The sequence below is a fragment of the Schistocerca americana genome, chromosome 2 (assembly GCF_021461395.2).
Source record: "Schistocerca americana isolate TAMUIC-IGC-003095 chromosome 2, iqSchAmer2.1, whole genome shotgun sequence".
Lineage (NCBI taxonomy): Eukaryota > Metazoa > Arthropoda > Insecta > Orthoptera > Acrididae > Schistocerca > Schistocerca americana.
Window position 1 is genome coordinate 462,399,343 of NC_060120.1, and position 22,673 is coordinate 462,422,015.

The following is a 22,673-nucleotide window of genomic DNA, read 5'->3' on the forward strand; positions in this document are numbered from 1 at the left end:
CCAGGCAAACTGCGCCTCCCGAGGCGAGGGCCCAGCGGCTGGCGGTGTGCGCAGGGAAGCGCCCACCTGGCGGCCGGCGCCCCGCCACCAGATGGACCCCACCCCGTCAGCAACACAGCAGGCGCTCTCACTTCACTAGGTTTTTGCTTGGATTATGCAGAGATGAAGGGGGCATGAAAGTGAAGCAGTGGTCGGGAAGGGAGTGAGACAGGGTTGTAGCCTATCTCCGATGTTATTCAATCTGTATATTGAGCAAGCAGTAAAGGAAACAAAAGAAAAGTTCGGAATAGTTATGAAAATCCATGGAGAAGAAATAAAAGCTTTGAGGTTCACCGATGACATTGTAATTCTGTCAGAAACAGGAAAGGACCTGGAAGAGCAGTTGAACGGAATGGACAGTGTCTTCAAAGGAGGATATAAGATAAACATCAACAAAAGCAAAACGAGGATAATGGAATGTAGTAAAATTAAATCGGGTGATGCTGGGGGTATTAGATTAGGAAATGAGACGCTTAAAGTAGGAGTTTTGGTATTTGGAGAGCAAAATAACTCACGATGGTCGAAGTAGAGAGGATACAAAATGTAGACTGGCAATAGTAAGGAAAGCGTTTCTGAAGAAGAGAAATTTGTTAACATCGGGTATAGATTTAAGTGTCAGGAAGTCGTTTCTGAAAGTATTTGTATGGGGTGTAGCCATGTATGGAAGTGAAACATGGACGATAAATAGTTTGGACAAGAAGAGAATAGAAGCTTTCGAAATGTGGTGCTACAGAAGAATACTGAAGATTAGATGGGTAGATCACATAACTAATGAAGAGATATTGAATAGAATTGGGGAGAAGATGAGTTTGTGGCACAACTTGACCAGAAGAAGGGATCGGTTGGTAGGACATGCTTTGAGGCATCAAGGGATCACCAATTTAGTACTGGAGGGCAGCGTGGAGGGTAAAAATCGTAGAGGGAGACCAAGAGATGAATACACTAAGCAGATTCAGAAGGATGTAGGCTGCAGTAGGTACTGGGAGATGAAGAAGCTTTCACAGGATAGAGTAACATGGAGAGCTGCATCAAACCAGTCTCTGGACTGAAGACCACAACAACAACATGTAGGGATTGATATGGTTTGTAATTCTGTGAGAGACGCCAAAAGACTTGGAAGAGCACTTGAACGGACTGTGACTGGATTCGTGATTTCTTGTCATAATGGTCACAGTTCCTAATAATTGACGGAGAGTCATCGAGCAACACAGAAGTATAATATCTGGCGTTCCCCCAAAGAGTGTTATAGGCCCTCTGTTGTTCCTAAGCTACATAAACGATTTAGGAGGCACTCTGAGAATTCCTCTTAGACTGCTTGCAATGGTGCTGTCATTTGCCGTCATGTAATATCATCAGAGGAACAAATCGAATTGCAAAATGATTTAGGCAAGATACATTATGGTGCAAAAAACGGCAATTGACTCTACGTCACGAAAAGTGTGAAGTCATCCATATGAGAACTAAAAGGAATCCGCTAAATTTCAGTTACACAATAAATCACGCAAATCTAAAGGCTGTAAACTCAACGAAATACGAGTACTTAAAGATTACAATTACGAATAACCTAAATTGGAGAGATCACACAAATAATGTTGTGGGGAAAGCCAACCAAAGACTGCGACTTATTGGCAGAACAGTTGGAAAATGTAACAGGTTGCTAAACAAACTGCTTACACTATTCTTCTCCATTCTCCTCTGGAATAGGGCGCGTGGGAACCGCACCAGATGGACGGCATCGAAAAAGTTCGTAGAAGGGCAACTCGTTTTGTACTATCCTGAAATAGGGAATGTGATATAAGCATTGGCGTAGCAGTCATTAAAACAAAGGCGTTTTTCGCTGCGGCAGGGCCTTCGCATGAAATTTCAATCACCAACTCAGAGTGTGAAAATATTTTGTTGGTGCCCACCTACACAGGGAGAAATGATCATCATAACGAAATAAGAGAAATCAAAGTTCGCGTGGAAAGATTTAAATTTTCGTTTCTCCCACTCGCTGTTACAGTGCAACGGTAGAGAAGTAGCTTAAGGGTGGTTCGGTGAACCCTCTGCCAGGAACTTTGCAGAGTAATGATATAGATGTAGATGTAGAACCTAACGGATATTGGCTAGAGACGAGACCATGAGATACATATGAACAAATCACGGTGTAACGGAATGTAGTCGACTGTGGAAAAAGAGGCAGTAAAGAAAAAAAGGAAAACAACTGGAATATAGGGGAATGAAATCAAGCGATGCTGACGAAAATAAATTGGAAAATTCCAGTTCCACATTCCAGTACTGACTGACCATTCAGTGCTGACATTTTCCCATTCCAGCCGACCGTTCGTCGGTTATTATCTGCCAGTGCCATCATTTGAATTTTGTATGGCGGGGATAAGGTCAACACTTCGCTCCCCCGACCAGTATGAGCTCTCCAGGCTGCTTCTAACTCAAGTAGCTCCTCATTTGGCGTCAGGGTGTGAGTGCATCCCGTCCCAGTCCTCTCACTAAAGGAAAATGCCTGACGCTACCGGGAATTGAACCCACGTCCTCCGCGAAGTAGTGAGACACGTTGGTCACTCAGCTACAGAGACAGACATTAGATTAGAAAATAAGATACTAAAAATAGGTGAGTTATGCTATTTCGGCAGTAAAATAAATGACTGAATTATAAAAAGTTGACAGCTGCGAGTAGGACTCGCGCACTAAACATTCCGCACAAACTTAATTACGTAAATAGACAGTTCATCCATTCTGGGAATCGAGGATCTCTACGATTCTTGCCGGTCACCGACATTGATACTAGCAGGATATCGCTCCCAGGATTTCCAACACTTTCCAGAATGTTTTAATTTCAACTTCGAAGTCAGATAGTAAATGACAAAAGAAATATTTTTCATATGATATAATAACAAATTAACAATTTCCTGATTTTTGCCTGTACTTGTAGCGTGAAATCTTTCTTCTTGGCAAATTTTATGATTCTACGTCAAGGGGAAGTACCCCATAGGCTGGAATGAGTGAGTTTACCAGTATCAAAATACACTCCTGGAAATTGAAATAAGAACACCGTGAATTCATTGTCCCAGGAAGGGGAAACTTTATTGACACATTCCTGGGGTCAGATACATCACATGATCACACTGACAGAACCACAGGCACATAGACACAGGCAACAGAGCATGCACAATGTCGGCACTAGTACAGTGTATATCCACCTTTCGCAGCAATGCAGGCTGCTATTCTCCCATGGAGACGATCGTAGAGATGCTAGATGTAGTCCTGTGGAACGGCTTGCCATGCCATTTCCACCTGGCGCCTCAGTTGGACCAGCGTTCGTGCTGGACGTGCAGACCGCGTGAGACGACGCTTCATCCAGTCCCAAACATGCTCAATGGGGGACAGATCCGGAGATCTTGCTGGCCAGGGTAGTTGACTTACACCTTCTAGAGCACGTTGGGTGGCACAGGATACATGCGGACGTGCATTGTCCTGTTGGAAGTTCCCTTGCCGGTCTAGGAATGGTAGAACGATGGGTTCGATGACGGTTTGGATGTACCGTGCACTATTCAGTGTCCCCTCGACGATCACCAGTGGTGTACGGCCAGTGTAGGAGATCACTCTCCACACCATGATGCCGGGTGTTGGCCCTGTGTGCCTCCGTCGTATGCAGTCCTGATTGTGGCGCTCACCTGCACGGCGCCAAACACGCATACGACCATCATTGGCACCAAGGCAGAAGCGACTCTCATCGCTGAAGACGACACGTCTCCATTCGTCCCTCCATTCACGCCTGTCGCGACACCACTGGAGGCGGGCTGCACGATGTTGGGGCGTGAGCGGAAGACGGCCTAACGGTGTGCCGGACCATAGCCCAGCTTCATGGAGACGGTTGCGAATGGTCCTCGCCGATACCCCAGGAGCAACAGTGTCCCTAATTTGCTGGGAAGTGGCGGTGCGGTCCCCTACGGCACTGCGTAGGATCCTACGGTCTTGGAGTGCATCCGTGCATCGCTGCGGTCCGGTCCCAGGTCGACGGGCACGTGCACCTTCCGCCGACCACTGGCGACAACATCGATGTACTGTGGAGACCTCACGCCCCACGTGTTGAGCAATTCGGCGGTACGTCCACCCGGCCTCCCGCATGCCCACTATACGCCCTCGCTCAAAGTCCGTCAACTGCACATACGGTTCACGTCCACGCTGTCGCGGCATGCTACCAGTGTTAAAGACTGCGATGGAGCTCCGTATGCCACGGCAAACTGGCTGACACTGACGGAGGCGGTGCACAAATGCTGCGCAGCTAGCGCCATTCGAGGGCCAACACCGCGGTTCCTGGTGTGTCCGCTGTGCCGTGCGTGTGATCATTGCTTGTACAGCCCTCTCGCAGTGTCCAGAGCAAGTATGGTGGGTCTGACCCACCGGTGTCAATGTGTTCTTTTTTCCATTTCCAGGAGTGTATATGACATAAATGGTTGCATCTTTTGATAGCAATGACGTAGAAGCTTAATAATTTTACACTACCAAAGAATTGGAGACTTCTAAATATGACACAAATTTTAACTTGATACGTCTTCCCGTTCCTGAGAAAAAGGTGTTGGGTTGGGTTCTTCGGGGGAGGAGACCAGACAGAGAGGTCATCGCTCTCATCGGATTAGGGAAGGACAGGGAAGGAAGTAGGCAGTGCCCTTTCAAAGGAACCATCCCGACATTTGCCTGGAGCGATTTAGGCAAATCACGGAAAACATAAATCAGGATCGCCAGACGCGGGATTGAACTGTCATCCTCCCGTATATGAGTCCAGTGTGCTAGTCACTGCGCCAACTCGCTCGGGGAGAAAAAGGTGTCTTAACAAACAGAGGGACAGATAAATAATCGGATGGCAAAAGAAATTTTTTTGTGTGAAGTAATTAAAAATCAACAACTTCAGGTTTTTTCCTTCACTTGTACTATGAAACCCTTTTTCTTGCCAAATTTCATCTTTCTAGACTAAAGGAAAGTACTATGTTTTGATGAGTGGGTTTGCGAGTACAAAATATGTGACATAAATGACCGCCTCGTTTGAAGCCAACATTTGTTATACCACCAAGGGACCATAGATCTTAGTGTGTGGCATAAATTTCGACTTGAAACGTCTACCCGTTCCCGAGAAAAAGGATTTCGAACAGTCGGATAGGTAGACGGACCACAAAGTGATCCTGCACTGAAGCGCCAAAGAAACTGGTGTAGGTATGCACATTCAAATACAGAGATATGTAAACAGGCAGAACACGGCATTACCGTCAGCAACGCTTATCTAAGACAAGTGTCTGGCGCAGCTGTTATGTCGGTTTATTCTGCTACAATGGGAGCTTATCAAGATTTAATTGAGTTTCAGTTTGTTGCTATAGTCGGCGCACGAGCGATGGGACACAGCATCTCCGAGGTAGCGATGAAGTGCGGATCTCCCCGTACAACCATTTCACGAGTATACCGTGAATATCAGGAACCTGGTAAAACATCAGATCTCCGACATCGCTGCAGCTTGAAAAAAATCCTGCAAGAACAGGACCAACGAAGACTGAAGAAACTCGTTCAATGTGACAGAAGTGCAACCCTTCCGCAAATTTCTACAGATTTCAATGATGGGCCATTAACAAGTATCAGCGTGCAAACCATTCAACGAAACATCATCATTATGGGCTTTTTGAGCCGAAGGCCCACTAGTGTACCCTTGATGACTGCATGACACAAAGGGTTACTCCTCGCCTGTGGCCATCAACACCACTGGAGTATTGATGACTGGGAACATGTTGCCTGATCGGACGAGTCTCGTTTCAAATTGTATCGAGCGGATGGACGTGTACAGGTACGGAGACTACCTCATGAATCCACGGATTCTGCATGTCAGCAGGGGACTGTTCAGACTGGTGGGGGCTCTGTAATGGTGTGTGTGTGTGTGGGGGGGGGGGGGGGTGTTGCTATTGGAGTGATATGGGACCCCTGATACGTCTAGATACGACTCTGACAGGTGACACGTACGTAAGCATCCTGTCTGATCACCTGCATCCATTCATGTCCATTGTGCATTCCGACAGACTTATGCAAGTCCAGCAGGACAATGCGACACCCTACACGTCCAGAATTGCTACAGAGTGGCTCCAGGAACAGTCTTCTGAATTTCAACACTTCCTCTGGTCACCAAACTCCCAGACATGAACATTATTAAGCATATCCGGGATGCCTTGCAAAGTGCTGTTCAGAAGTGATCTCCATCCCCTCGTGCTCTCGCGGATGTATGGACAGCCTTGCAGGATTCGTGGTGTCAATTCCCTCCAGCACTACTTCAGACATTAGTCGAGTCCATGCCACGTCGTGTTGCAGCACCTCTGCGTGCTCGCGGAGGCCCAACATGATATTAGGCAGGTGTACCAGTTTCTTTCGCTCTTCAGTGTTAAGCGTTTAATTTTGACCGATTGAGGTACAGAACCCTAAATAACAGTGTCAGTCGTGTTCATTTAACGTTAATGTTGTTTGCACTTTGGGTAGAAGACCATCATCATATAACGTTTAAAGCGACGGCGACATACGCTCCAAATACCGAATGCTCTGCATGTAACAGATGCCATTCGGTTTTACACTGGAAGCATATTCTAGAGGTTGTTAACTGGAGGGTAATCTCGTACGGAAGTGAAAAGTGAACGATAAGTAGTTCAGACAAGAAAAGAGTAGCAGTTTTTCAAATGTGGGGCTACAGCAGAATACTGAATGTTTCACGGATAGATAGAATAACTAATGAGCGTTTAATGAATCATACTGGGGAAAAAGGAAATTTATGCCACAACTTGACCAAAAGAAGGAATCGCTTGATGTAACATATCCCGAGGTAATAAAAGAATCGTCAACTTGGTAGTGAAAGGAAGTGTGGGGGTAAAAATTCTAGAGGAAGGCGCGAATGCATTAACCTGGGTCAAACGGACGTAGGTTGCAGTAGTTATTCAGAGATGAAGAGGCTTGCAAGGAATAGTGTAATGTGGGGAACTGCTTGAAACCAGTCTTCAGACTGTAGATCACAATAACACTATCCTTGTTTTTATTTCTTGGTCACATTTCATAATACTAACAACAAAATATATAAAATGTTTAATACTGAAATAATAAATTGTTTAATAACAATATAATATATAACTGTTGTAATACGGTAACAATAATACTTTCTACACATCAATCCTCAGTATATCGCTTCAGAATAACTTGCAAGAAATAACAGTGCAGAGAAACACAGCATTTAAAAAGTATTCGTCAGAAAATTAGAGAAGTGCATGTATCATGTAACTTCTCTGGGAAGAATAATGATAGCAAACTCTCACCTATTGACTAGGTCGTTATTTACAAAGTGTGCACTTGCTTTTATCAGTACATCATTTGACACAATCATTGTGAAAACAGGTCTTCGGTCTATGGCTATGTGGATGAGGGGTATACTTTTACTATCAGTCATTTTGACCTACATGCGAAGAGTCAGCCTTTCTGTTATTTTTTCTTGGTGGAGGGTCTTTCCCGTTCTGTCTTGCCTACTTCAACTTCCTGCTGTCCGCTTGTTTAATCTGTGGTCTCACGAAGTGTGACGCACTCTGCTTTGTCAGCAAGTGTGGTCAGCCTGCGAATGTACGCTTCTTCCTCGCCGGAAGGCCACGAGCACATTTAAGTCGACAGGTCTTGAAGCAAGCAATTGAAAAATATCCCGTGTCAAAAATAGCTCGTAATTTCTAAAACTCCTTGTCATTTTCGAGATTATTGGTTTTCGTGCTACTTTATTCTCTGAAGAAAAAATTTGAAATTCATCATCACTTGGTTTCTCTTCCTTTAGACTTCATAACCCTCCATGTTACTCTGTCCTCTGCTTTCCTCTTCGATCTTTGGTACTCTCCTTGCGATCTGCTGATGTCATCCAGCATTTGGTAATTTATTTTGCCCTTACCACTCTTCTCTGGAATAAAATCTTCTATTACCTCCACCCAAAGACAACCTCGCCTCAGATTATGTCCTGTCCAAATTAGTTTCCTCTTCTTCACTGTCAGTAACGTCCTCTGATCTTACCCAATTTTTCTCAGTAGCTCCTTATTCCTGACTTTATCAGTCCGACTGATCTTCTCCATTCTGAATCATATCCGCATTTCACAAGCTTCAATTCTCCTCTAGTCCAGGTATCTAAATGTCCATGTTTATGCTCCATCCAAGATCACGCCCCATACCAGCATTTCACTGCTGATTTCTTAATTCTGTGTTCATACCATTGGCTAAGAGCCTTTTCTGCTTTTGAAATGCCTGTTTCGCCAGTGCCATTCTTACTTTGATATTCTGTTCACTATCCATATCTTCCCTAATTCAACTTCCCAAACACCTGAATGCTCTCACCTGTTCTACTGTTTCACTCCTTAAGTTACATTGAGTTGACAAAAGTCACGGGATACCTCATAATATCGTGTCGGAACTCCTTTTGTCCGGCGTAATGCAGCAACTCGACGTGGCACGGACTCAACAAGTCGTTGGAAGTCTCCAGCAGAAACATCGAGCCATGCTGCCTCTAAAGTCGTCCACAATGGCGAAAGTATTGGCGGTGCAGGATTTTATGCAGGAACTGAATGTCCCAGAAATGTTCGATGGGAATCATCTCGGGCGATCTAGGAGGCCAATTCATTGGCTCGAATTGTCTAGAATGTTAGTCAAACCAGTTGCGAACAACTGTTACCCAGCGACATGACATCATTGTTTGGGAATTGAAGTCCATGAATGGCTGCAAATGGTCTCAATGATCGGTTAAGTTGGACCAGAGGACCCAGTACATCACATGTAAGTACAGCCTACACCATTACTGAGCCACCACGAGCTCGCACAGCGCCTTGTTGACAGCTTGGGCCCATGACTTAGTGGGGTCTGAGCCACCCTCGTACCCTACCATCAGTTCTTACCAACTGAAATAGGGACTTGTCTGACCAGGTTACGGTTTTCCAATCGTCTAGAGACTATATGGTCACGAGTCCAGGAGAGGCACTGCGGGCGATGTCATGCTGTTAGCAGAGGGACTGGCGTTGATTTTCTGATGCCATAGCTCATTAACGCCAAATTACGCCGCATTGTCCTAACGGATGCGTTCATCGTACATCGCGCATTGATTTTTGCGGTTATTCTAAGTAGTTTTGTTGTCTGTTAGCATTCACAACCCTCCGCAAACGCCACTGCTCTCGGTCGTTAAGTGAAGGCCGTCGGCCACTGCGTTCTCCGTGGTAGAGGTAGTGCCTGAAATTTGGTGTTCTTGACACCCTCTTGACACTGTGGATTTCGAAATACTGAATTCCCTAACGATTTCCGAAATGGTATGTCGCATGCGTCTAGCTCCAAATACCATTCCGTGTCCAGAGTCTGTTACCTCCTGTCGTGCGGCCATAATCACTTCGGAAACATTTTCACATGAACAGCCTGTGTACAAATGACAGCTCCACCGATTCAATGCCCTTTTATACCTTGCGTACGTGATGGTACCGCCATCGCTATCCCATGACTTGTCAACTCACTGTATACGTCATTCTTCTTTTCGTTAAGTCTACAACCATGAATTTTGTTTTCTTTTTAATTATTTTCATACAGTGTGCTACGAAAGTTTCGTTCAGGTTATTTAACATGACAATCCTGTCGCCTTTTTTTCCCATCCAAACAACTTTTCAATATTTCCTCCAAATAAATGTTATATAGAATTGGCGAGAGGCAGCAGCTCTGTCTGACCCCTCTCTCGATCTTCCGGCCTTCCGAGGTCTCATGCCTTGCCTTTTGCTTCAAGCACAGATGTGCAATATGTCTTCGCTCCTTCTACTTTACTCCCTTTCTCTTTAAGATATCCATCAGCTTATCCCAGTGCACTGTGTCAAAGGCCTGTTCGCTGTCTCTGAAGGCCGCAGATGCTTTGCACATTTCTGTACCTCTTTAACCAATAGTTTCTAGAAGTCCAGTGGCATCTCTTGTCCCTTTCCCCCTTCTGGAACCATGCTGCTCCTCTCCAAGTGCTTCTTCCAGCGTTCCGTGTAGCCTTCAGTTCAGAACTCTAAAAAGAACTTTTGCTGCGTGCTGTATTAAGCAGACAGTCCCGTGTTCTTCACACTTTTATTATTCATCCTCTTTGGGTTACTATGAATACAAAAAAATCCTTCGGCCAATCCTCTTTGTCGTAGATGGATTGGAAATTGATACTTGTGGAAATATAAACGCTTATACTGAAAAGGTTTTTGGGAGTCACGGTCCTAACGCCAACTCGCCGCCCTGGATCCGCGCCTGACTCTGGCGTCATCTGTTGGCTCCCTTCACGCACCGCGGACCCTAGCGGGCGTCATCTGCGCGTAGCACCTGGCAGCGCGAGCGCGCTGTGGCCCCGGCACGCGCTGCGGGTTGCCGCATACAGGCGCTGTCACGGCTCGCACCTCGCCTCGCCTGGCCGCCGACAATTTTCACGCCCCGCGGTCGGAACCAATTTCGCGTCGGCAATTGAGCGTCGCGTGCGCGCCGTCACTTATTGTTAGGTGTCGTGCGGCGGGGCTCACACATGGCTGCCTCTGTAAGCTGCAACCTGTTAACAGCGCTTAAGCCATCTGACGCCACGTCATCCTGGAGGGTGCCCGAACTGCACTGTACTGTTGCATAAGAGGGGGAGCCCTCATGGTTGTTGATGGGAGATAAGAGTTTATTGCCGCGTTCAGATCGGGATCGTTATAAATGGAGTACTAGTCCTTCTGTGGCACGGAAAAGAGGTTTGGAACTAACTCCATTCGAAGAGAAATCAAGTATCTAACCACCACAACACCTCGTTGCTGATTAAGGTAGAGCTGTCTTCTCCCCCAAGTTTCATTTGAACATCACTGTGCCTTACCAGGTGTGGTCCCGTTGCAACTAGAATGGCCTTGACTTCCTCTGACTTTCTGACATACCCATCCAGTTATAGGGGGACCTACGGTGAGGTGGGCGAAAATATGGAAACACTGCAAGAAATGCTTGCTTGAACATAAAACCAGACGCTAGTCAAGACTGCAGGTTGCAATGTTCCATTTGGCCACCAACGGCACCTCAGAAATGTCTCAGTCTTAGTCGCAGTCAGAACAGATTTCTGGGAATTTGTGACTGCGTTATGTCGGAGCTTAGTGTATTCGAACATGGCCAAATTGTTGGTGCTCGAATGGTGGGTAGCACCATAAGTCTAAATGCGGTATCCCTAAATGCACGTAGGAATCTTCAATGAGAAAACTTGCACTTTTGCTACAAATATTCAGGTTCGGTTAGACAAATTTACTGTTGTTGTCGTTGAAGTTACAAGAAACACGTTTAAAACAAATTTTTGGTAATAATGTGTTTTACAGAATTCAGTCTGCACTGTTGGCCATTAAAATTACAGCAGTAGGATGCATAGCCAATAACAGAGTTTTACGTATTATAGTAGGAAGAATACATGATTAGATTTGTACGTGAATTTGGGGTTACAGGGTGTGAAATTTAATTCGCAGAGCCACCACCTCTGGCAGAAACAATGACTATATCCTGGCTTCACATCGAGCTTGGATCACAAATACGGATACCTGATTCCATGATGATTCAACACTATGCCAGAGTCATCAATCGTAACGGCTGACGAGTGCTGGCGGTCGTCTCTCGGCAACCCATGACCAAATATTTTCAATGGATGTGCGATCTAGGCAAGGCAACAGTCGAAACCCCTGCGTCTCGATTTAGGCCAGGACAGCACGGGCAACACGCACACACTGTCTCCCTATACCACCACGCCAGATACTGGACCCGTATGACAATAAATTATGCGATCTGGCAACGTTCGTTCTCGTCGGAACCTGCAGACACCGATACGCAAACCGTGGTGCTGTTCGCTGAAGCGGGACACGTCTGAAAAGACGGTATGTTACCAGGTTGCCACACCCGTGGCCGGTGTTGTTGTAAGAAGCACCACTGCCGGCGAGTGTCCCTCTGCTGCCGTGTCGAGGTAAGCCGCAACAGTTGCCGTACTGACAGACCGTGGTGCTTCAAACGTTGTCGGACTGCCCGTATGGATCATTCTCATACTGCCAATAAGTTCTTTTCCTGATTCGAGGTACGTGACGTAGCTGTACGCTCATGCACTCTCGAACGAACAATACGTCTGTCCAAGTGACGAATAACCGCGTGGAGAAGTTGAGATCCTGAATGTTATTGAGTGCGCTCCTTCAGAACCTATCGGCTCCATACTGCAGCACAGGCGTGGGGTACATATCAATGCGAAAAGTTCGAACCCAGTCTGTGTGCTTGGAATGAAATGCTAATCATTATCGTAGTATACTTCGTGTCAACTGGACGCTTATATTTATGACGTAGCAATTTTGATGGCTGGCACAATATTTATTGCAACATAATCTGTGGCAACGAGCCGCGGTGACTCAGCAAGTACGAGGGTAATCCCAAAAGTAAGGTCTCCTATTTTTTTTAAGTAAAAAAAATGGTTCAAATGACCCTGAGCACTATGGGACTTAACTTCTGAGGTCATCAGTCCCCTAGGACTTAGACCTACTTAAACCTAACTAACCTAAGGACATCACACACATCCAAGCCAGAGGCAGGATTCGAACTTGCGACCGTAGCGGTCGCGCGGTTCCAGACTGTAGCGCCTAGAACCGCTCGGCCACTCCGGCCGACTTTTATAAGTACATAGGCTTGTTTATTTCTACAATGGTTTACGTCAGTTTACAGCTTGAACATTTAGCTATTTCTCGACATAATCACCATTTCTGTCTATGCATTTTTGTACACGCTGTGGCAGTTTTTGTATGCCCATGCCATACCTTCTCGCCGCCATGCAGTTCAGAAAGCTATGAACATCTTCTTTCACCTCGTCGTCGGAGCTGAATCGCTGGGACCACAATTAACGCTGACAGGTACTGTGAGACTCTGAAAAAACTCAAACGGGCAATTCAGAACCGGAGAAGAGGAATGTTGAGCAAGGGCGTACACATTCTCCATGACAACGCTCGCCCACACATCACTCGGCAAACCGTTGCTCTGCTGTAACAGTTTCAGTGAAAGCACCCATTAGTCTTGGCTTGGCGCCCCGTGACTATCACCTGTTTCCTAGGTTAAAAGAATATTTGGCCGGAAAGCGATTCAGCTCCGACGACGAGGTGAAAGAAGAGGTTCATAACTTTCTGAACAGCATGGCGGCGAGCTGGTATGACACGGGCATACAAAAACTGCCACAGCGTCTACAAAAAATGCATCCACAGAAATGGTGATTGTATCGAAAAATAGCTAAATGTTCTAGCTGTAAACTGATGTAAACCATTGTAGAAACAATCAGGTCTATGTACTTATAAAAAATAGGAGACCTTACCTTTGGGATTACCCTCGTATATGTTACACAAAGAAGTACGCGTCGTATTGCTTCCATAGCGTTGTTAGAATTTGGGACGTCATTTTCTGAATACATTATTATCCAGCTTTCCGGGGTTCGGTCCCTATTTTTAGAATTTCTTCCGCTACTTATCTCTCACTTACCTCTGACAATGCTTTGTGTATGTGAAAAATACGATATTGCAGAGCCTGCGTTGTTCAAATTTACGATGCAATATTGCTTCCGACAAGCATGCATTCATGCATGCAAGCATTGCTATATCGTATTTATACGCAGACACCGGGCAAGCGTCTTTCAATTAAAATGTCTCCCCTGTACGATTCCAATGGCTCTGAGCACTATGGGACTTAACATCTGAGGTCATCAGTCACCTAGACTTAGAACTACTTAAACCTAACTAACCTAAGCACATCACACACATCCATGCCCGAGGCAGGATTCGAACCTGCGACCGTAGCAGCAGCGCGGTTCCGGACTGGAGCGCCTAGAACCGCTCGGCCACAACGGCCGGCTCACCTGTACGGGAACATTTCTAATGAATACACAACCACACATATTACCAATGTATGGAAGTTTAGATCTAGCGCTGAAGCGTGCTGAGATAGCCTAATGGTAAGGCGGCCGCTCGCCATGAGCGAGAAAACCGTGTTCGAGTCCCAGTCCAACACAAATTTTCATTGGCACGATTCAGTTACTCGTACAGCTGATTGTTATCCATATTTGCAACTGCAAAAAAGTTTCATGTCAGTGAAAAATACCGGGTTGCACCGCAGTTCGTAGATTATGTTCCAGTCATCTTATACAGATAAATACAGGTCTTGCGTGCTTTTCAAGGGACTCATATACCATTCTTCCTCAAAAATAGTGGCAACGATGATCAAGGTGTAAGCGATCACCCACCCTCCTCTCCAAAGTAGATCTCAAACGCTCGATAATACTGAGACCTGGTGACTGTTGTGGCCAGGGACAACGTGGTAATTTATCATCGCGCCCACAGAACCATTCCTGGACGATGGGAGCTTGGTGAACATGGGCCCTGTTGTCTTGGAACACAGCATAACCACTGGGGAACAAACATTGTATCATGGAAAGGACCTGATCAGCCAGAATGGCCAGACAATCCTTGGCAGTTATGCAACTTTTCAGAGTAACCATGGGACCCATGGAATACCTCCATAAGGCGGCAGAGATCATCACCGAACCCCCACTGTATTTCATTCTTGGGAGGTAGACTCGGGCAGATGTTGGGAACAGTGTGAAGGAAGACTCATCCGACCAACTGACTTTCTTCCATTCCTCCACCGTCCAGGTTCTATGGCTTCGGTACCACGTTTTTCTGTTATGGGAATTTACATCACTTACGTGTGGTTTTCGATTTCCAGCTTACCCTGCAATTCCTTGGTTTTGAAGCGAGTGCGACATTTAATTCTGCAGTTACTTTTGCCCCTGTCGACCTCTTATTTTTCATGACAATCCTCGTCAATGACCGCTCGTGACGATCACTCAACACACACTTTCGTCCGCGTTGTGACTTAGCGGATGATGTTTTCCCGCTTTACCTGTACGCGTTTTAAATTTTCGATACGGTGCCTCTTGGTACATGAAACTCTTCGGTTCGGCGGCATGGAATCAGGTGTCTGTATTTGTGATCCAAGCTCGATGTGAAGCCTGCGTGTTAGTGTATAATTACCTCGTTTTCTTCTTCTTCACTCCGTTATTGTCACTCTTTTTGCTCTTCGACTCTGACTTCTTGGACGTCGTCGTCGGGGTCTGGGTAGGAGTCTCCATGGCTGCTGAAACATTGTAGCATGTCACACATAAATTCATTACAAAATTATAAAAGTTGTATCATCTGTCTACTATCGCTGTTACAAATCTTAAAGAAATAAAAAAGTAGATTCTTTGTATAGGAATGAATTCTAAAACATTTGAATAATTATATCAACTCGTGTTTACACTCTCAGAAATTTTTGCAAAGTACCTGTTACACTACATACACACATCTTGGAGAGTTCTTAACAAATGATTGCATCGAGACACGGACGTAGAGCTATGAACTAAGTGCAACTAAGTGACGCATTGATACAACCACAAGACATGCCTTCTCGAAGAGCAGTGTCGAAATACTCGGCCGGAATCCAAAGTAACTTAAGGCGAATGCTAGGCTGATTCATTTAAAAAAGGAAACTGTCGGTTTCATGTCCCATCCTGTTTAAATGTGGGGGTATCCTATCACTGAAGCAAGCAAATATGTCTGTACCCTGGCATACCGACTAAGTTAATTTGACCCTCTATTGTATGACTTTCCTAAGGAAACCAATATCAGTGAAAAAATCAGGGGATAGAGCTTGACACACAAAATACAGGTCGAAAAAGAAACTTTTATTTAATTTCGATTTATTCAATACATTGATTAATTATTAATTGTTCAGTTACAGAGACAATGAAACATAGTCTGTACTATCATTGAACATAAGAAATAATTCCCCTTTTATCTGATTTCGTGTTTGTTTATATACACTCGACCTTCAGAGAAAAGATTATCGATTTTGAACTGTTTCTGCCAACTTAATGACGCTAGACACAGTCTAGCTGGATGTAACCAGACTGTGTGTGTTACCAGACGGCAACATTAAACGAAAATGTTCAAATGTGTGTGAAATCTTATGGGACTTAACTGCTAAGGTCATCAGTCCCTAAGCTTACACACTACCTCACCTAAATTATCCTAAGGGCAAACACACACATGCGCGAGGGAGGACTCGAACCTCCGCCGGGACCAGCCGCACAGTCCATGACTTCAGCGCCCAAGACCGCTCGGCTAATCCCGCGCGGCCAACATCAAACGAGTGGTTTCCCTATCGTTATACGTAAATTTATGGTTTGTTGCCAAATGGTAACACCATGTAACACAGGGTTAAATGAGAGTTTCCTTTTGTTATGTCGTTACGTTACGCAATAACGCAACTCTAGTGTGAACTTAATTTTTGGAATAGTCTTTTAATACAAAAGTTTAGCGTGACTTCGTTTCGGTGGATAACTGAAATACCGGGCAACTATAAAATTCTTTGATTCGGATAGCTTATAGAGTGCGATTACCCATCCAAAGTTAGGGGACGTTAACAGGACGTCTGTCCTTCCATTTGATGGTATGATATGGGTGACTGAATTCAAACGGGGATTACTTCTCCTGAAAGTCGTTGACGTGAAAGATATCCCAAACTTGCTATCACAAATGAAAGTTAACATTAAATACGTGACATCGTAGGAATTTGGAAGAATTAACTATGAGACACCTTTGTGCTAGTAGGAGTCGTATTTGTTGAAGGTTGACTAAAACTAAATGTGAAAGAGAATTTCACAATGAAATCAGTTGGTTTTATGAGCAAATTTGTTACTTAAGAGGAGACACGTGCACTATTTACAACTCCAGAAAATAAAGACCGTTCAAAGTGGTGGCTGTAAGCCGTTACTTCTGGCTTAAAGCACTATCAAAGTCGAAATGTGTGCCGTTTAATATTAATATACGCTCATTTGTGAGCTTATTTTCCAATTTGAAGGTTTTTTATGCAAGGAATGAACATAGTGTAAATAAAACAAGTGTAATGAAGTCAGGTGATAATGAAGAAATTCGGTTAGGAAACGTGATGCTGAAAGTAGTAGGCGAGTTTTGCTACTTGCCTAGCGAAAAAACTGACGACGGCAGAAGTGAAGAGGATATAAGATGTAGAATGCAATAAACAGCCGGCCGCGGTGGTCTAGCGGTTCTAGGCACTCAGTCCGGAACCGCGCGACTGCTACGGTCGCAGGTTCGAATCCTGCCTCGGGCATGGATGTGTATGATGTCCTTAGGTTAGTTAGGTTTAAGTAGTTCTAAGTTCTAGGGGACTGATGACCACAGATGTTAAGTCCCATAGTGTTCAGAGCCATTTGAACCATTTTTGCAATAAACAGAAACGATATACTGAAAATTGGAAATATACACTGCCTGATAAAAAAAGTAAAGCATGCAAATGTATGGTCGGATGTCAATGTCACTTCGCTCACGTACTCGCCATTGGAGCGCATGTAAATGAATAGAGTCTGTCACAGGTAGAACGGTCAGCAGAGTTCATTGGTGCTGATCGTGTTTAGTGTAGCTACCAGGTCTGGTAGCGTGTAAAGGAGAGAGGACAGCATCTTACGTTGGGTGATAGCTGTGAAGGACACGAAGATGTCGCGTCCTCGTGTGTGACTGCGTTTTCGGAACCTGACAGAGCTTGTAGGGCGGGTGGGGGGGGGGGGGCGCTAAATTGTCGGTCTTCCGGCCAGTCGATTAGTTTTTTAGGGGCATCCGGAAGCGACAGTGGCTAGGTGGTGGACTGCATGGGAACTTGAGGGCAGCCATACCGGTCATTAAAATTCCGGTCGACCACTTCTGACCAGCACAAGGGAGGATCGCGTATTGTGCATCGAGCGCATGAGAATCGTTACACATCTATGCGTTTGGAATGATTCCGTGACCGGAAAGCATGGACCGTTGATGAATGGCTTCGCATTGTGTTCAGCGATGCACTACCCTGGACGACAATCGTCGGCGAGCAAGGCGGCCACCATTCTTCCAATATTTTGGTAGGGCAGAACTATGTTACTTCTGGCACAGGTCATCCCCGTTTACAAGAAGGGACATCGAACAGATGTGCAGAACTATAGACCTATATCTCTAACGTCGATCAGTTGTAGAATTTTGGAACACGTATTATGTTCGAGTATAATGACTTTTCTGGAGTCTAGAAATCTACTTTGTAGGAATCAGCATGGGTTTCGAAAAAGACGGTCGTGTGAAACCCAGCTCGCGCTATTCGTCCACGAGACTCAGAGGGCCACAGACACGGGTTCCCAGGTAGATGCTGTGTTTCTTGACTTCCGCAAGGCGTTCAATACAGTTCCCCACAGTCATTTAATGAAAAAAGTAAGAGCATATGGACTATCATACCAATTGTGTGATTGGATTGAAGAGTTCCTAGATAACAGAACGCAGCATGTCATTCTCAGTGGAGAGAAGTCTTCTGAAGTGCCGCAGGTGAGTGTTGTAGGACCGTTGCTATTCACAATATACATAAATGACCTTGTGGATGACATCGGAAGTTCACTGAGGCTTTTTGCAGATGATGCTGTGGTGTATCGAGAGGTTGTAACAATGGAAAATTGTACTGAAATGCAGGAGGATCTGCAGCGAATTGACGCATGGTGCAGGGAATGGCAATTGAATCTCAATGTAGACAAGTGTAATGTGCTGCGAATACATAGAAAGATAGTTCCCTTAGCATTTAGCTGCAAAATAGCAGGTCAGCAACTGGAAGCAGTTAATTCCATACATTATCTGGGAGTACGCATTAGGAGTGATTTAAAATGGAATGATCATATAAAGTTGATCGTTGGTAAAGCAGATGCCAGACTGAGATTCATTGGAAGAATCCGAAAACAAAGGAAGTTGGTTACAGTACTCTTGTTCTCCCACTGCTTGAGTACTGCTCAGTAGTGTGGGATCCGTACCAGATAGGGTTGATAGAAGAGATAGAGAAGATCCAACAGAGAGCAGCGCACTTCGTTACAGAATCGTGTAGTAATTGTGAAAGCATTACGGAGATGATAGATAAACTCCAGTGGAAGACTCTGCAGGAGAGACGCTCAGTAGCACGGTACGGGCGTTTGTTGAAGTTTCGAGAACATACCTTCACCGAAGAGTCAAGCAGTATATTGTTCCCTCCTACGTATATCTCGCGAAGAGACCATGAGGATAAAATCAGAGAGATTAGAGCCCACGCAGAAGCATACCGACAATCCTTCTTTCCACGAACAATACGAGACTGTAATAGAGGGGAGAACCGATAGAGGTACTCAAGGTACCCTCCGCCACACACCGTCAGGTGGTTTGCGGAGTACGGATGCAGATGTAGATGGTGTCGTGGTGTGAGGAGCCATCACCTATGACTTCACGTCTGGTAGGGACTGAGGGAACTCTGACGACACAACGATAGGTCACGGACGTCCTGCGTTCTCATGTTTTAGCTCTCATGCGACATCATCGTGGTGCGACTTTTCAGCAGGACAATGCTCGTCCACACATGGCACACGTCTCTATGAACTGACTGCTTGTTGTTGACGTATTCCCGTGGCCAGCAAGGTTCCCAGATCTGTCCCCGATGGAACACGTGTGGAACCTGCTCGGCCGTCAACTCTGCGACAGTGTCAGTATCCAGAACCAGTTTACAACATTTGTGGGCCAGCTTGCGTCATGAGAGGATAGAAGGTATTTATGACACCCTTCGCAACCGAATTAGTCCACGCATTCAGGCTTGAGGGGATGCAACGTCGTACTGATAAGTGGGCTCATCCTTCCAACTCTTCATAAATTTGACTATTTTGCATCACTGCTGTAACATCAGACACCTGTTTTTTCTATTTTCTTTTTTCTTTTTTGTTTGTTTGAAAGACATCATGTTTACGTCAGTGACTGTTAAACTTTTTATTTCCACTATTGCAATTTCGGCCTTAGGCCATTATCAAGTGCAGATGTTTTGGCTTTAAGCCATGTCAACTTTATACAGGCTGACACATTTATATATCCATATATCGTAAAACAGCACAGACATGTGTGCTCGCACTACTTAGCACCGTTACGAATGTATATAACAGCAAATGACAACGACATATAAATGTGTTGGTTCAAATGGCTCTGAGCACTATGCGACTCAACTGCTGAGGTCATCAGTCGCCTAGAACTTAGAACTAATTAAACCTAACTAACCTAAGGACAGCACACAACACCCAGCCATCACGAGGCAGAGAAAATCCCTGACCCCGCCGGGAATCGAACCCGGGAACCCGGGCGTGGGAAGCGAGAACGCTACCGCACGACCACGAGATGCGGGCTATAAATGTGTCAGCCTGTATAAAGTTGACATGGCTTAAAGCCAAATCATCTGCACTTGATAATGGCCTAAGGCCGAAATTGCAGTAGTGGAAATAAAAGTTTAACAGTCACTGGCGTAAACATATTGTCTTTCAAAAAATTTCACATTACTGTGACTCCCAGTTATGAAAAGGTAAGTTAATCAGATACCCTGTCAAACCGCGAAATTTCATTTCGTTTCCTCCTCACTTTGCGGCTGCTTCACTTTCTTTTCCTTTTTTTTTTTTTTTTTTTTTTGTCAGACGGTGTATGTTTTCCTGTTTTAGTCTCATTAACTCTTCTAGAATGTAAAACTTGTTGTAGTGATTTTTTGAATTTATGTCTCCAGACAAAACTGTATTTTATTATAATTGTTATTTGAATTAATTGTATTTTTATTTAGAGGGCGTCCGGGAAGTAGGGACGAATATTAAAGTGCTATAGAACATACAAAATTTATTGAAAATGTAATTTTTTTTACATACACATTGAATAACTTCTTCCACTTATCTAAGAAAAATTATATCCACCAGATGACCACCCAAGGCCGCGCGGCAACGAGCAATGCGTTCACTGAAGTTCTCGATGACGCTTTCACAAACATCTGGTTGGTTCCCGTTAATAACCATTTTAAATTTAAGCTTCAATTGTTGTATTGTTTGTGGTTTGTTCACATACAGTTTTTATTTCACGGTGCCCCACAAAAATTCACAAGCTGTAAGATCGCATAATCTGGCAGTCGACTCCTGGTTGCCACCCAAAGATATAATATTTTGAGGAAACATTTTATTCAGCAGAACAACCGTTTCACGGGATGTGTAACATGTAGCACCGTCTTGTCGAGACCAAAAATCGTCATTTTCATCAATAAGAGAGAAAAAGCAACCAGAAAGCATGTTTCGGTAACGGTCGCCGTTCACAGTGACGGAAATTCCCTCATCATTTTCACAAAAGTACGTGCCGGTCGCTCCTCCCGCCCAGAACTCACACCGCACAGTCGTGCGTTGTGGATGCCTATCATCTTCAACGGTCACTCGCGGATTTTCGTTACCGCAATTTCTGCAGTTCTGCTTACTGACGTACCCTTTTAGGTGGAAATGCGCCTCATCTGAGAAAATTATTCTTTTTGTGAAGTTCTCGTTCTCCTCTTGTCGAGCCAGGAGCCATTGAGCAAATCGATGTCTCTTTCAAGACCTGTAGGCTTCAGCTCTTGTGCAAGGTGAATGCATTTTCAGATCTTGTATTCAAACAGAACTCGGTGGTCCTGTTTCCTTAGCGTTTGAAACACAACCCATGGCCTCAAACTCCCGGATCAACTTCCGAACTGATGATTCGGTTAGAGTAACATTGTGTTCGTTTGTCACACACACTTCACGAACGGTTGCCGTGCGACTTTCACTGTTTTTGTAGTAACTTTTTATCATTTCGATATGTTGCTCAGTTGTCATCTGCTCCTTGACGAAAATAAACATCAAACAATAATGCTCGGCACACAAAAGCTATCAGGCTACTAATGGGAAAGATCCCAGATAACAAATATGAAAAAACCATAGCTGCCAACCGTCATATGACAAAATGGCTCAAAATTCAAGTTTGTCCTTACTTCCTGGACACCTGTTATATAAAAAATTATGTTAACCCATTGTTTTAGATATGGGCAGTAAAAAAAAAAAAAAGAGCATTGGGTGGCGGGTAGGACGAGATGTAATATTTGTCGTAATGATTTTTTGAATTTATGTGCCTCCAGGCCGGCCGCTGTGGCCGAATTCAGTTCGGAATCGTGCAGCTGCTACGGTCGCAGGTTCGAATCCTGCCTCGGGCATGGATGCTTGTGATGTCCTTAGGTTAGTTAAGTTTAAATAGTTCTAAGTCTCTGGGACTGATGACCTCAGATGTTAAGTCCCATAGTGCTTAGAGCCATTTGTGCCTCCGGACAAAATTGTATTTTATTAGAGTTACTTTTTGAACTCTCTGTATTTTAGGTACATAAATTTTTGAATGGTAATTAATTGAAACCCTCAGCTGCCGACAGGTGTTATTGATATACCTCGATGGGGAGAGCTGAAAATATGTGCCCCGACTGGGACTCGAACCCGGGATCTCTTGCTCACATGGCAGACGCTTTATCCATCTGAGGCACCGAGGACACAGATGAATACCGCGACTACAGGGACTTATTCCTTGCACGCTTCCCGTGAGACCCACGTTCTCAACTGTCCACAATCTACATACGTAATGTACCTAATAGATATTTGCCCATCCACTCATTACTCGCGCACACTAAGGTGACGATTGCTGTAAGAGTTCGGG

General features: G+C 44.8%; 1 protein-coding gene across 1 annotated transcript in view; it reads right to left on the reverse strand.

Annotated features, from left to right (window-relative positions):
* Positions 1-22,673, reverse strand: part of LOC124594098 (retinal homeobox protein Rx2) — an 88,536-nt gene that overhangs the window by 28,975 nt on the left and 36,888 nt on the right. The window contains exon 4 of the mRNA XM_047132449.1: positions 15,120-15,222. Coding sequence (XP_046988405.1) covers positions 15,120-15,222 — 103 coding nt within the window. The remainder of the gene's footprint in view (positions 1-15,119; positions 15,223-22,673) is intronic.